At 47.5% G+C, this 14,889-nt stretch overlaps 1 protein-coding gene across 1 annotated transcript; it reads left to right on the top strand.

Annotated features, from left to right (window-relative positions):
- On the top strand, window positions 1-9,296 carry LOC139057498 (uncharacterized). The gene is made up of 5 exons (XM_070535860.1): window positions 1-1,282; window positions 1,817-1,917; window positions 2,055-2,173; window positions 8,697-8,836; window positions 8,985-9,296. The coding sequence occupies exons 1-4, from the start codon at window positions 618-620 to the stop codon at window positions 8,826-8,828; spliced, it is 1,017 nt and encodes a 338-aa protein (XP_070391961.1). The 5' UTR covers window positions 1-617; the 3' UTR covers window positions 8,829-8,836; window positions 8,985-9,296.
- Window positions 9,297-14,889: the final 5,593 nt, after the last annotated feature.

Raw genomic sequence — 14,889 nt, 5'->3', positions numbered from 1 at the left:
GTATCTAGCTTCCCTCTGGCCTTACACATTCGTAAAAAGGCAGGCGCTGCTTTTGCGAGAGATCACGGTGATTTGCAGCTGTCAAACGCTAAGGTGCCATACCATCTCGTCTCCTTTATTCTCTGCTATCCATGCTCTTTCCGAGAATATACACCCGCTGAACCGCCATGACTCAGTTTGCAATACAGCAGGCCATCGACTTTGCAGTGTCCTGTCGCGCCGGTCATACGTCCTCCAAAAAAGAAAGGGGGGAGGGGGGGTACATGTTCGTCCAGTATGTCAGAACAAAGGAAAAATTCGAGACAAGTTTTTCGGCCACCTGCGGTTCGAGGGAGAGGAGAAAATCGTAGAACGAGGACACGCCTATGTTGAAAAGCCAACTAAGCTATACACCAATGGGCACCAATTGAAATCGAACCCGTGCACGTGCCAAATACTTTCAAAGCCATCAACATAGCAAAAAAAAAGCAATGCCCATGCCTTCTGCAGTAGCCCACTTCCCGAGCACGCCATAAAACAAGTCGCTGCACAGCAAACGGCAGCTGCTCGACCATCGGAGACCTGCTGAAGTCGCGCTCCCTACGATACACTCCGCCAACTCCACTTGTGCCTCGAGGATGGCGTCTTCGGGCCGTGCTTCTGCCTCCGCTGCTGCTGGGCTCGACCCTAGTCTGTACGGCTACGCCATGCTTATGGGAATCGGTGGCAAGCTGTCGACGAGCACCAGCGACGATAGCAGCAGCGACGAAAGCAGCAGTAGCAGCTCTTCCGGCAGTGACAGCGGAAACAGCGACGTCGCGTCGGCCGGCCCGTCCCAGTCAAAGGACGTCAAAAGCGTGCCGTCCACTTCCAGCGCCGCAGCCGTCGTCGTTGGGAGCGAGCCACTGGCCGGCCCGTCCCAGTCGAAGGAGATCGAAAGCGTGCACCCGTCCACATCAGGCACCACAGCCGTCTTCGTTAGGAGCGAGCGACCGGGCGGAGCGTCCCAGTCAAGGGACATCGAAAGCGTGCCGTCTACCTCCGGCACCGCAACCGTCGTCGTTAGGAGCGAGCCACATATCTGGATTCAGCCAAACCTCGTCCGTCCGGCGGACTTTCCTAGTGACCACCCGGACCAAGTTCACGACTGGAGCGATTGGCCCCAGTTCCCTCCCAAGAAGAAGGTGGATCCACAGCGGGCGATCGTGGAGAGACTGCCGGCCATGCTTCCCCATGTCATCCTCGTCAACCAGCACGAGTTCCTGCTGCATAGGATAGAACTGCTGATAAACACACAGGGCAGGCGAGTGTTTTTTACAGCCGACGCGGTTCCGCGCCATTGTGCAAGGGGCCGATCCCAAAACGGTTCGCTTTCAGAAGCGTTGAAATATCCTACTCCACAGGTTAGCATGCTGGCTTCTGTTGTTGGCATGAGCTTTCCGAACATACATTAGCGTTCCTGCCGAGAAGCCTCACCTTCCACATCGTGGTGTACATGTTGGTCTGAAAAAAAGACAGTGGACAGTAATGACACGAACGATAATCACCGTCTCAATTTGAGAAGGTATCCCTGCAGTTTACACCGATTCAGCAGTGTTGAGGACAAGCTTATTGGGTCACCCATGTTCATGGCAACAGGCAACGCGTAATTCAGATTCTAGGAACAATCGCCTATGCACGACCCAGGCATATTGCTGTCTGTTCATGTCTTTCTCAGCATGGCATCGTGCAATCGTCGTGTTATAGCTGCTCGTTTCGAGACGTGCTTGCGTATTCATCGCGTGATAATGGTGTTCGTCAAAAATAACCGTGCCTCGACTATCTCCCTCGCATGCAGGTTCATGAAGCCAGCGCCTGAGTTTCGGATTACAAACTTGGTGGATAAGTGGCAGTACACGGTCTGGCTCACCTTCACGGATTACACTGGGCGCCAATGCGGTAAGTGTGAGCGAGACGCTATCGTCGTCGGCCTTATCGCCGCCTCCCGAGAGAGGCGTTTTTCTTTACGTTTTTGTGTTTGTCTGTTTGTGGCGAAGTGAATTTAAGCCCTAAAGTGTATCCTTGGACTTGCACAGTTGGTCAGTACTGCCATCCGGATTCACCGCGGCCCGGTTTCTGGTTGTACGGCCGGGTGCTGTCGTTTTCCAAGCTCAAGCTCTTCTCCAACGAGAAAAACATCCCGAACCCGCCTCCGGTAAGAGTTCGTTCACCGCTTCCCCATTTTAGTCGCGATTGCTAGTTGGGTCGCCGTTCGTAAGGTGCACAATACTTGGCGAGTTTGAAGAAACGTACGCTTTGCACTAACACCCTGGTCAGAAGGCTCTGGGTTTTACCAAGGTCTAGTGCCCTATATATTCAGTCTAGTGGAGTGTGCTATCGCTCAAAGCTGGCCCGGTGACATTTGGGGAATCCGTGAGCAAGACATGACGGCGTGGGTGCTACAAGTCGTACTGTCCTGTACGATTTTTTGTTAGCCCAGGGAGGAACGGGCTCTTACAATTATACTCGTCGCTACCTGGGGGAGGAGGCTATTCTACAAGTGGCCACCTAGTCGACATTTCCATTTCGTCTGCTGCTGAATTGACTGCAGCCGCCTGTTTCCTTCTGACGCGCACTCCAGCCCTGCTAAGCAGAACTTTAGCAGTGGACGAAATCGACATGTCCATTTGTTGGACCCTTACAGAATACTCCCGTTCTCGCTTCCTGATTTCTGGCTGGTCACTACGTCTTGTTTAAAAAAAAAATGCGGCACACATGACCAAATGCCCTAAGGAGAAGAAACTCTGATTACGGTCATTTTCGCTGTTATAGAAGCAGTATTCAAGAATACGAATTCTTTGTCGGTGATAGCAACCGATCGCTGACTTAGGCATCTTTAAGCACGCCTTATTGCATGGAACGCTTCTGTATTTTGACGAGTTCGTTTATTTTTACTCGAAAACAAAATATCAGTGTCAAAAACTACCGGTTCACAATGACATAAGTTGCAGTGGTTAGACAAGTGCGAACGATTTTCTTTCACATTCGCACTTGTCTAACCAGTGCAACCTATGTCATTGCGAACCGGTTCGCTGAACCGTATGTCATTGTGAACCGTCCTGTACATCGTCCTCATCCTGTACAGCCAGAGTAGGAAAGAGCAAACAATGAGTTCATGATAAGACAATATTTACCAGACATTAAGTCATTGCGAACGCTGTGAAAACGAAGTATTTTTATGCTTCGTGTTTATAGGAACTTCAAGCGAACCGCATGACGCGGCATAGCTAAAGTATGCAAGAAAATCGTTCTTAAAACATTTCACGTCGTTACTGCTCGCGCAATAATAACCTGCCAAAATGCGGCGTAAGAAACTGAAGTAAAAGAACATCAAAATAATATGTTTATGAAGAATGATAGAAAAGAACGTATATTCTAATATAATTTGGAGAAAGATGAAACTTCAACGCAGTGCTGTCTTGAGGAACCGCTGTTCGCTATTTGTGCCGTGTGCAGTTTAAAACACGGAGGGTGCCAATATTAAATCACCTCACACGACACTGCATCGCAGCTGGCAGAGAAGCTGCAGAAACGTTCACATCACGGAACGAAGAAAGCACTGTGGGCTTCGCAAACACGTTGCTGGTCGGCTTGCAATGATGAATTATCCACAACACAGCATAAGCATAAACAGCAGCAAAAATAGCTAGATTGCTGCTACAATGCGCGACGAAACGCCTACATCTTTCCGACCGTACCATGCCAGCGTCGCAAAGGAACCGATGGCGATTCTTCGTTATTTGGGAAAGTACGCTTAATTCTGCAGCACAGAATTAAGCGTAGTACGTTCCTTCTCCCAAATCACGAAGAATTGCCATCAGTTCCTATGCGAAGCTGGCGTGGTACAGTCGATTGCGACGGGCTCTTGCTTTGCCTCGACTCGGACCATGTCAAATTTGTGCGCATGCGCGAGATATGCAGGTGTCATTCTTTCCATCCATCCTCTTCGCCTTGACCGCGGCAGAACTGAAGCCCCTTTTTACGCCGAAATATTCCCCCCTCCCTCCCGCCTTGGGATGGTATTATGACTCACGCTTAGACATTCGTCGCCTCTCGGTGAAAAATTCGGCCGGATTTTTTGTGCGCACTCCTTTCTGGGAACTGCACTTCGAGGAATGTACATACTTCGTGGCAGAGGTTGAAAAAATAACACCTGACAAGACAGCCGGCTCAATTTTGTTGTGCATTTAGGGACTGTATATTTTTATATTTCGAGGCAAATATTGTTCTGAAAACCGGCTTTTTTTTCTCCAAATGTAATAAACATAGAAAAATAATGTCGTATTAAATAAATTATGTGTTTATCCTATTTTGCGCAAGAACATCCTTCAGCGCTTGTCGCTTTCAAAGACAAAATTTTGCTCCAAGGCGCCCAGCGCAAAATAATGCTGAAGCCTATTGTAGCAATATTTTTATAGTCAAATACATGTCCGAAGCGTGGCGGCTATGACGTTAGCAGTTTTCAGGCGCCCGAAGCACGGCAGAATCATGGCCTTTGATATCCTGGCTCTTGGTATCTGGAATGCCATAATTACGGATGTCATGGTGACCGCTTGTTGGAGCTCAAAATTTTGTCGCCGTGTTGTGAAGCGAAATCACTGAATATTAGGAGTGCGTAATTATTTATTTTCAATCTGTTTTCACACACAGCAAGCTATCATCGCCGTAAAGCAGATCAGTTAGCATAGTTACTTTGCCTTCACTTAGGTGCAACGTCCTATTAGTTACCTTTAACGTGCAGAAGCCGTCGGTAGGAGGCAGGGACGAAAGCGTGCGAATAGGGACGCGCACAAAGCTACATTTCTTTTTTATACGGTAAGGGTAATTTCATTTTTTTTTTCACAGAAACGTGTTACCTGCCCAGAGTCCAGGTTTTTCTTTCTGTTCTACCTGTGCGCTTACTCAGGTCGACACTCGCGCTCGCTCAGCAGCAGCTGTATATTGCAGCCTTCTGGATATTTGAGCGACAACGTTCCAGCGCCGTGTTACCATGAGTTCCGGCTCTTTTTCTTCTTTTTGACAAATAGCGTGACGATACTGTGCATACACGTCCCAACTTAGAGCGTGCTATTTATATCGCGGAGTGCACTGATCCGATTACCTCGTTGCAAAGCTAATTGGCGGCCTTGCAATAGCAGTGCGTGGTAAGGGCCCATTTAGGCTCGAGCCCCACACCACCCGCCTGCCCGTACCACGCATGTGGCGGGGTGAGAATTTGCGCATTTCGCAGACTGGTACACACATTTCGGTTTACACTGCATGTGCGAGCCCAGCGTATACCGAAATTTGTGAACCAGTGGGCGAAATGTGCAGTTTTCTGCACGACCGCATGCGTCACGGCTCAAGCGTAAATCGGCTTTTAGTTAACCAGCCCCAAGGTCGGGATGAAGCTGGGCAGCTGGTGCGCGGCCTGCACAGTACTCCGCTATCACACCTGTCAGGTGGTGTAGCGCAAACAAATTTCTCGGAGTGTGCTGACGTCACCGCACGCTCACGTAGTCCCGCAGAACCTTTATAATGGTTAGTTCTAGCAGTTTACGAACATATTTCTTTAAACATTTTAGTAGCACTCCGTCAATTCGCTACCGACTTGGATTGGGGCTACGATTTAAAACAAAGAGCTTGATTGCTGAGTGTGTCATATATCGGCATTAATGTCTGTTAGAAAAAATTATGGAACTCTCAAGTTACTTCCAATTCTTAATATTTTTCTGCATACAGTACGAGCTGTGGACATACTGAGGATACATGTCCTTCAGGGAAAATATTTTCATGAAGTATGAAAAAAGTCTTAACAGTTTATTTAAGATGTTCTTTATACAAAAGTAAGAAAGAAGTATTTTGACAGTGTATGGACAAATGTTACCAGAATATAAATGTAAATAGACTGTCAATAAAGTAAAAAGAAAGTTGGTAGAAGTTCCAAATAATGTTAATAGGCATTTTTGTAAGGCTTACTCGAACTGCCCACGGACACGAGGCCGTCGTTGGCGTCAACGTAATTGTACTGTTTAATCTTCACCGTCCATAGAAGCCTTCTTTTTCGATGTCTGGAACATGAAAACAATCGCCCGCCATTTGTCGAAGTATTAGAGAACCGCAGCGCGCAGCATCTGGTAACCTTGCAAAATTCACAACGCAGTGGTCGTTGAAAGTGAGATGGAAAAAGCCGGGCGGCGCAGAAACGACCCGTTCCAAGAATGAGGCCACCCTGCACGGAGCGGGGCAGGAGGCGCGCATTGAGGCACCCAATATTTACCTCGGGCCCAACTCCGATGCGGCCTGTTCAACGAAAAAAAAGAAAAAAACGTTTTTCTGAGATCACTCATGGACCTATTTTCATGAATTTTAATGCATCCGAGTGATTCGCACTTTCCAGCGCCTATAGGTGGCGCGGAGAACGTTTCAATATGGCGGGGATAGAGGTGATGAGGCGAGACGAAAGCGTGCGCACCTGCAGATGCAGGTGGCCTACGGGCCTCTGGTATCTCTAAGCGCGGTCCTTGACCTTTCCAAGGACACGCAGCGATGCGATGTCGAAGGAGAGGCTACGTTTAACGCTGGCCATATAATATGGCGTGGAATACGAGAGACGACAAGCGCGGCTGTCCAGGCCAAGCGACTCTGCGTACAGACAAGCGCGCCGTAAGAGGCCCGCCGCATACTATAAAAGTTAGTCTGCGATGTAACCGGCGCCGCAAAGATTACTATTTCTCCTTACGTTTTGTAATTAATACGCGATGTAGGAGAATTGCAACCAATCACTTAATCGGTAACGTTCGGATGTAAAGAAAGCGCAGTACTCCCCTTGCCGCCATGTGTGCATTCAAGACGAGATACATGGCTCCATGCACCAGCTTAGTTGCGGAATGCTTGTCAAAAAGGCCACATGACACGGAAACATTTCAGTAGTGTCGATTTACAATGTGTGAGCGGGACGGTGAGTGTGCCAGCGCGCCCCGTTTCCAGCGCTTTCGCGTGCTGTCGGGAAACTCGCACGCGCAGTCATCAACAACCGCTTTAAGTATACGCAGTCCGGGCCCTTGTTTCGTGCAATATTGTCATAGGAGAGATGCTTTAAGACCAAACAGAACAAATAAAAAATCAGAAACGCCTGCGCACTACCTTAGATCGGTGCACACCTTTCGCCACGCCCCTCCCCCCCCCCCCCCTTCAAAAAAAAAAAAAAAGAAGCGAATGCTTTGTGCATTGACGGCCTGCTTCATTCCCACGCAGAATGACTAAGAACAGTTGCGGAATACGTTGCCTAGTTTGCAATGATCGCGACGCAGCGTCAGGCACCGTCGCAGAGTATTTACCGAAACAGTGCGAGTGCAGGCAGAAAATTTCATGAACGGTGGCACTTCCGTACTTAAATTTACATGGGAATCTGTGGAAACGGATTCCCATGTAATCCGAAACAACACGCTTTACTCAATTATGACTCAATGAAAAAATACACAATTGCATTCTGCTCAATGAACCCTTGTCCTTAAGTAGAGAGAGAAAGCGCTGAGTACTACCGACAGCATGGCACCGGCAGGTTCAATGTGTATGCACCCTTAGCTTGTTTCAGGATGGCCTGCATTGTCATTTGCTTCACCAGTGGAACACTGAAATGCCTCTGTGTTTGCGTTTGATTCATTCTGTACAGGGTTTGTGCAGTGCGGCTGGATAGCGCGAGGCTGTGGGTTTGACTAGACTCTGGAAACAAATAGCGAGTGGTATAAAAAAAAAAAATGAATCCCCGTGCTTTCGGAGCCTGTTGAGAGTGCAGGAGGTGCCAGGCCAGTTTTGTGCCGAACTAATTCATGAAGTGTTTGGTGCCGTTCATACTATTGTGCATGGCGAACGCTATCGGTTCGCTGAATGCGGTTTAAACGGCTTTACTTACAGGTAAGTGGGCACTCCACTCGGGTTGAGTAGGCTGCCCAGTCGCACACGAAAGTATTGGTGCTTCAAGCAGGCTGGATTTTGATTTTACAGCGAAGCTAGTTGGTCACCATTTTTCGTGTTCGCATCTATCGTCAAAATTGTGGGCCCATCCTGGCGACAGTGCTAAGGCAAGAGCAGTGGCCCCTACCTCAGTGTGGTACAGGCTTCAATGAGTTAGCAAAATGAAGTGAACAGTGCGTACATTCTCTGTAATAGCTCATGCAACGTATACAGAACAGTATATATTTCAATAAAGAACAAGCGCAAAGCAATCATCGAAACCACATAATTGATGCGGCGGTCCTGACAACAATGCGAAGCACGTGGTGCTCCCTGCATACATTTACCGGTAACGATTATTGCTGCGCAAGCTGCCACAGTGATGGCAACATGCAACGTGAGGAGCGACGTTCCTAGCATTTCGTAGGTAAAAGAACCAGCCTAACAAACGACTTCAATGTTGTTGCAGCACCGCTATAGGGGGCAGCGTGCTGTCACAATTACCATTACTCAAGCAATAAAGCATCGCATAACCCCCTTAGCAGTTGCAGTGTTGGTTTTCAACACCTTTGCTGGACCTCCACTTTCGCAAGGCTGGGACGGAGGGTCAATTTGTTTGTAAATATGTAGGTCATAAGAATAACGAAAAATGAGCATGCAGTCTGTTCCCTAGACCAACGCCTTCCCTTCCCCACTCCAAACTAAAAGCTCAACACCAGAAACTGCCCTCCTTTGTCTTGCAGATCAGTCTGAGGAGTTGCCGCACTTACCGTATCCAAGTGAATGTTGGGATTGTGGACGATTACGGACACATCATCAGCGCATCGGTCGTGCGGCAATCTGTTGGTGACCGCTTCATTGCCGTCGCAACCTGAAATTCTAGGTGGGTGTCGTGTTTCCCATGATAGCTGTTTCCTTTCCAAATCTGTGCATTTCACTGTCCTCTTCTCTCTCTCTATCTTTTTCCTCCTACAGCTGATGAAACCACGTTCCGTATTTTATTTTCATTTTCCTTTTTTTTTTGCTTCTAGTCTCAAGCCTCGAGTCAAGAAAACGTTCAAGACTGAGTCACATTAAGCAAAGCCTCCCTCTGATGCTGTGAGCTCAGTGCGGGGCATTTTACCAAATTTCTAACTAACAGACGATGCTTCTTACTGCTGAAAACTATGGTTAGCTTTAGAAAAGTGGTTTTTACAATAGATGTACTTATGCAAATTTCACTTGCACGAATTTGTTATGACCATAACCGGAAATTGCAATGTCTTGTAGACTTACCAGACCAAGTTATCATGATACACTTAAGAAAGAAACAGCGATTTGTTTTCACATGAAAAAATAAAATTTCTTGCATGCAATTCCCATTGCTCCAAGCCTCATTTTCTCATGTCAGGCATCTGGCGCGTGCAGAAGCACCCGTAGTATCACGACACACAGCCTCCGAATTCGGAAACAAGGTTTCAAGATAAGTGGGATGGATTAGGTCGCAACCTATGGGCCGTTCTGGTTTTTATGCTGATGCCCATGTCAAGCTTTAGCGAGTTAGACCCAAGTAAATAGTCGCCTACTGAACTGAATTTCAAGTAGGAATAAAAAACACGGCAAACGCTCACCACGTGGTGGTGAAGAGGGACATTTAGTGGCGACTGCCATGCTCCCTCTCCTTGTCTCGGTAGCGGTCCCTTTTGCGGCTACTGTCTCTGTAGTCCCGCTCACGACCGGTCACGCCTATAGACTTCTCTTGGCGTGACGATCGCTCTTGTGACCGGTCCCTCTCTCTCAAGCGCGGACGGTCCTTACTCCTGCGCAATTGCAAAACACGCGACAGGTGCACATGAGAAATGCGCTCGCGAAATCACAACATGCGATAATTTTCATTCAGTTCAGAGGAAATAAAAGCGGTGCACCTACACATGATGCTGATTAGGTTCTATGTGCCATGTACTCTCGGCTAGAAAAGTTTACAAGAGAAGGATCCGACCGCATCTATGGAGCCCGTACATATCGCAATACAACGCCATACTACAACACCACAGATTGAACAGACGACGATATACCCACCTCCACACAAGACCTCTCACGTGAAGACGCCGTAACGTGTCGACAATTACAAACCAATATACACCCCTATTTAAGCAGAGTACATGCAACACACCCCACTCTATAGTCATACAAATGTCCCCTTTGTGACCATTACGCCTCCCTATATCACACTACATGGGCGTGCCCCAACGTGAAGGCAGCCCCACAAATACCCGACCCCACACCCGAGCAGTGGGAGGCCGTGCTTAGTTCGGACCCTCGTAACCAGCAGCAACTGGTGCGGCGGGCCCGGTAGGCGGCAGGAGCCGCCGGAGCCGTGCAAAAAGGGCGCCTCCCGCACAAGCAGAAAGACACCTGCTTGTCCTTTCCTTTAAAAAAAAAAAATAAATGTTTCTCCTCCTCCTCCTCACCGAAAGAAGTTTACCCGGTAAATCGTGCAACATCTTTACACATGCAGATAACTTCTGTCCATTCGACCTTTACGGAACCTAACAAATGAAGTGATGCAGCAAGCTTAATTTAACAGGATGCAGAAAAAACTAAAGCCCAAGAACTGCTGATTTATTTATCAGTAATTGAACAATACTAACTTGCACCCACTTTCCATGTTCAAAGTAGAAATCTAATGTGCACCCATTTTTTTTTTTTAGCGAGAAAAGCGTAGCATGCCTCCTGTTTTGGCAATATGAAAAGACGAAATCTGCAAACTCTACCTTCAGAAAATAGAAATTTATACTTAACGTCCATCATTAGGTGTTACTTAATCTTAATTGCTACAAACCACAACACGTGTTTCATACAGTCCATTGTGTTTGATATTCTACGCTTGTGAAACGACTTCGCAACAAACACAAAGATCTTTCGAATGAGATTTTGCAATCAAAGACCAATTAGTACGTCATCAATGTCGTCGTGATACGTGAGAATGATAACCGCTGCCATCGCCTGCCGTTTTGCATTGTATCCGATTGCATCACGTGCAGGCAATATTCAGACCAATCTTCAAACGCACACAGAGAGAGAGATCCGAATTGAGGAAACACCGTAATCATTTGATGTGCTCTATCGTTTTTGCTTTAAAGTCCTACTAGGGAAGGCTGACAATAGGCATTTCTGGTGGATGATGATGTGTGTTCAAGCCATTCACCGTTTCGTAAGCTGCCGCTAAAGGTGGTTGCTATTGGCACTACCTTCGAGGTCAGGCACGTGCATGTTTACCAGTTTACCACTCAAGTTGGAATTATTCAGCGAAGGCCAAATTTGAGATCAAAATAACGAGTCTAGGTCAACAGACAAGCACTGATGCTGGCTGGAACCTTCGGTCGGGATTAAACTAACTGAAAAATCAAATTAATAGAATTCTCTTAACGGTCTACATGACCGATCGCAATGGTAACGAGATGCCAGTAAAGGCAACAGTGAGAAAAGTGCACATTTCGTCAATTCCGAAAGCGTGTGCGTAAATAGGCCCAAACTATTTATGATGATAGGAACGCAGGCTGTGTTAGGGCCACGACGACAGACGTTATGCAGCTTTAAAGGTCGTCAATCTAACCTGCACACGTAAAATCGGCTCATCGGTGCCAACTGAACTAACATACTAGCGGCACGCATTCCGCAGCGGTTTGGAGGCTGTTCCCAAAGCGGCCAATTAACAGTGAATGTATGTCACGGCCACACTGCCTAGACTATTAAGGCCTACTCGGCGCTGCTTCATCGGGCATCGGCGACTAAAGTTACTGTTCGGTGTTGAATTGACACAGATGCATTGGCAACAGCTGCTCGACATTCAGAAAGCGGACAAACAGGGTCGCCAGATTGGGCTATTAATAGCCAAATTGGGCTACTTTTTGTCCGATTTCGCGTCAGATTTTTCCTTTTGGCTATGTGGCTATTTTTTCGGCTACATCTATTTCCTGTGTAAAAAAAAAGTAATTCGCATGTTCTATGTAAAGAACACATATGCTTGTCAAAAGGTCAAGGATAGCGGCCTTTTGATAATTTTAATTATGAAAGCGGGCCTAAGGAAGCATGTCTCCATCCGTGAACTAACGCTACCCGCGCGCGCACCAGCGAACATAAACTGCTGCTGTCTCCACATGTGAGCTTTCGGCGTGCTACGTTTTAAGCATGAGATGCTTCTAGCTCCCGGCGCCAGAACGGAGAGCGAACACCGAGCTGAACCTAACCAAAATTTGCCGAATTTTCTGCTTGCCGCGTGGCGCGCATACGTGGCAATTCGCTCGGACTCTTCCTGCCCAAATTTCCCCTGCTCCAACGCCAACGTGGAACATATCCTCTTCCATTGCCACACAGCCACCACAGCCATGCGTTCCCTACACAACTCCAAACCCTCCTCCTGTCTTTTCTATCACTACTACCCGTACCAAATGCCGCCGCCGAACGAGTGTTCAGCCAGGTCTCGCTCATTAAAACCGACCTTCTAAATGTATTGTCGAACGAGGCATTGGCAGCGCTCCTCCACGTGAAGTTTGGCCTGGCCAGGAACGGAGGCTGCTGCAAAGATTTTGAACCGGGCCAAGAATTTTTGTCCCGTTTCAGCTCTGAAATTTTGTACGGAACAAGCAGTTCCACTTCGCCATAAGCTCGTGATGCTTGATCCTATTGACACTGGTACTTGTTTATGTTCATCGAGTTACCACGTTTCAGCGCCTAACAACTTTTATCGCACAGCGCAGGACGCGCCTTCATGTATCGGAAGTTTCTGGAATGTTATCGATGGTTCCATCTGCTGTCTGTCACCGAACCTTGCGTAATCTGATTGCATGTGCGCGCGACGCCTATAGTATAGAATTTTATGCAAGACACGTGGGTCCCAGCTATTAGTCTGGAACATTCGACGACTGATGTATGAAAGCCGACGCGCTTGCAAGGTCGATTCAAATAGGTCGCGAAGCTTCGGGCGAAAAGCGGTTCAGTACAGATTGTCACCGACATCAGCATGGCGGGTTATGGGAGCAGCGATTGAAGTGCGACTATGTTTGGAGGGAACAAGCATGGGAAAAGAAAAACGCGTTTTTTAATTCAAACGAGACGCAGTTAGATTCATTCAACGAAAATAAAATTTCTAGTCAATTTTGTATATGCGTGATGAGTTAAGAAAATACGTTTATTTTATTATTAATAAATGCATTTCTTCTCAGCGCCCATCGCTACAGGGGGCGTTGACACCACTATCACTCGCAGTGCAATGCACGTCTTGAAATGCGCAGAAAGGCGCAATCGTATCACCTGTTGAAATACGCCCCCCTCACAATTTGTGCTTTCTTGCTTGTCGAAGTTTGTCTGAATTTGGTTACGCGGGTAGCTTCATTGCTTCTTAATCTGTTCAGTCAAAAGTAGTGAGTTACGACCGCCAGATAATTGTGTAGTTGTTGTCGTGCGACTGCGCTGGCCGACGGGCTTGGCATCCGACAATAGGATCAGCACTCTACACCTAAAGCTTTCGTTGGCCTCCAAAGAAAGTATGTTCTGTGCAGGGATGCGATTTGGACAACCGTACGGCTGGCCTTTTCCTGCATCGCTTTCCACGCTGAAAGCTCGAAACGCCCATCAAGTCGAATGGCGGGGCATATGAATATACAGCCCCAAAGGAACAACAACAAAACAAATTTCGCGCCTCCGAAAACAAAATGACGTCCCTTCTGCTTTTAACGGACATGACCTCACGATAAGCGACATGGCGGGAACAGTAACATGGAAAAGCACAGGACAAAATCTAGGCAGCGACCACTTTATTATTTCGCTCACGCTAGGAAAAGGCGTCAAAACACGCCTCATCAAACAACCGAAATTAACGGAGTGGGATAAATTCAGAGAGATAAGAAAGGAGGCCTCACTGCCGGACGATATCTACAATATCGACGAGTGGACACACCTCCTTAAAACGCATATAGAGGAAGCGACTACAACCATAGAGGATGACGACGCACCCTCAGCACTAGACAGCAAACTGCTGAACATGTGGAGCAGAAAGAGTAATCTGGAGAAAAGACTCAAGGCACAAAGATGGAACAGGAATATCCGGCGCGAACTAGCCAGACTCAACAAAAACATAGAAACATATGCGATTAAGCTCAACGAGCAAAATTGGTACAGCAAGTGCGATGAGATGGAAACCAATATGAGTCTCTCCAAAACATGGAGCCTTCTCAGACATCTAATCGACCCTAGTAAATCAAAAATGCAAGCTAGTACAAACCAGGTGAGAGCGAGGCATGGCTTTGTTGGCACATATGACGAGCTCATTAGCGAGCTCCAAGAAACATATCTTGGAAAAGCAGAGAGCGAGGTGTTTAGGGACTACGAGGGACCTCCCAATCCAGATCTCGATGCTCCCATCACCACGACAGAGGTTAGAGCAGAGATTAATAACCTCAGAAAGAGATCAGCCCCCGGCCCGGACGGGATAACAAACACAGCTCTTAGGAATCTAGACGATGAGTCTATCATTGCATTAACCAAATTTATGAACCAGGTGTGGGAGAAAGGAGAACTTCGAAAAACATGGAAACAGGCGGACGTAGTCTTTATTCCCAAGCCAGGCAAAGTACCCGGCTTGAACAACACGCGACCAATCTCCCTCACCTCGTGTGTAGGGAAATTGATGGAGCATGTTGTTCAAACGAGGCTGACCAGGTACATGGAGGAGAATGATCTCCGGCCGCATGAAATGGTTGGATTCAGGCCAGGGCTCAGTACACAAGATGTCATGCTCAGACTTAAGCATGATACCCTAGACCGATACGACTCAACTGACACCAGGGCGATCCTAGGTCTCGACCTCACCAAGGCATTTGACAACGTTAGCCATAAGGCTATCTTGGTAGGCCTCGAAGAGGTAGGTGTGGGACACAGGGTATATGCATACGTCAA

Source organism: Dermacentor albipictus, chromosome 3 (assembly GCF_038994185.2).
Source record: "Dermacentor albipictus isolate Rhodes 1998 colony chromosome 3, USDA_Dalb.pri_finalv2, whole genome shotgun sequence".
In the NCBI taxonomy this organism is placed as follows: Eukaryota; Metazoa; Arthropoda; class Arachnida; order Ixodida; family Ixodidae; genus Dermacentor; species Dermacentor albipictus.
Note: the sequence above shows the minus strand (reverse complement) of the source record. Positions and strands in the feature narration are given on the sequence as shown.

Excerpts from the sequence above, each read along its gene's own strand:
- LOC139057498 (XM_070535860.1), top strand. The coding sequence starts at position 618 with ATGGCGTCTTCGGGCCGTGCTTCTGCCTCCGCTGCTGCTGGGCTCGAC. Across the intron at positions 1,918-2,054 it reads TTACACTGGGCGCCAATGCG|TTGGTCAGTACTGCCATCCG; the intron begins GTAAGTGTGAGC and ends GGACTTGCACAG. Across the intron at positions 2,174-8,696 it reads ACATCCCGAACCCGCCTCCG|ATCAGTCTGAGGAGTTGCCG; the intron begins GTAAGAGTTCGT and ends TTTGTCTTGCAG.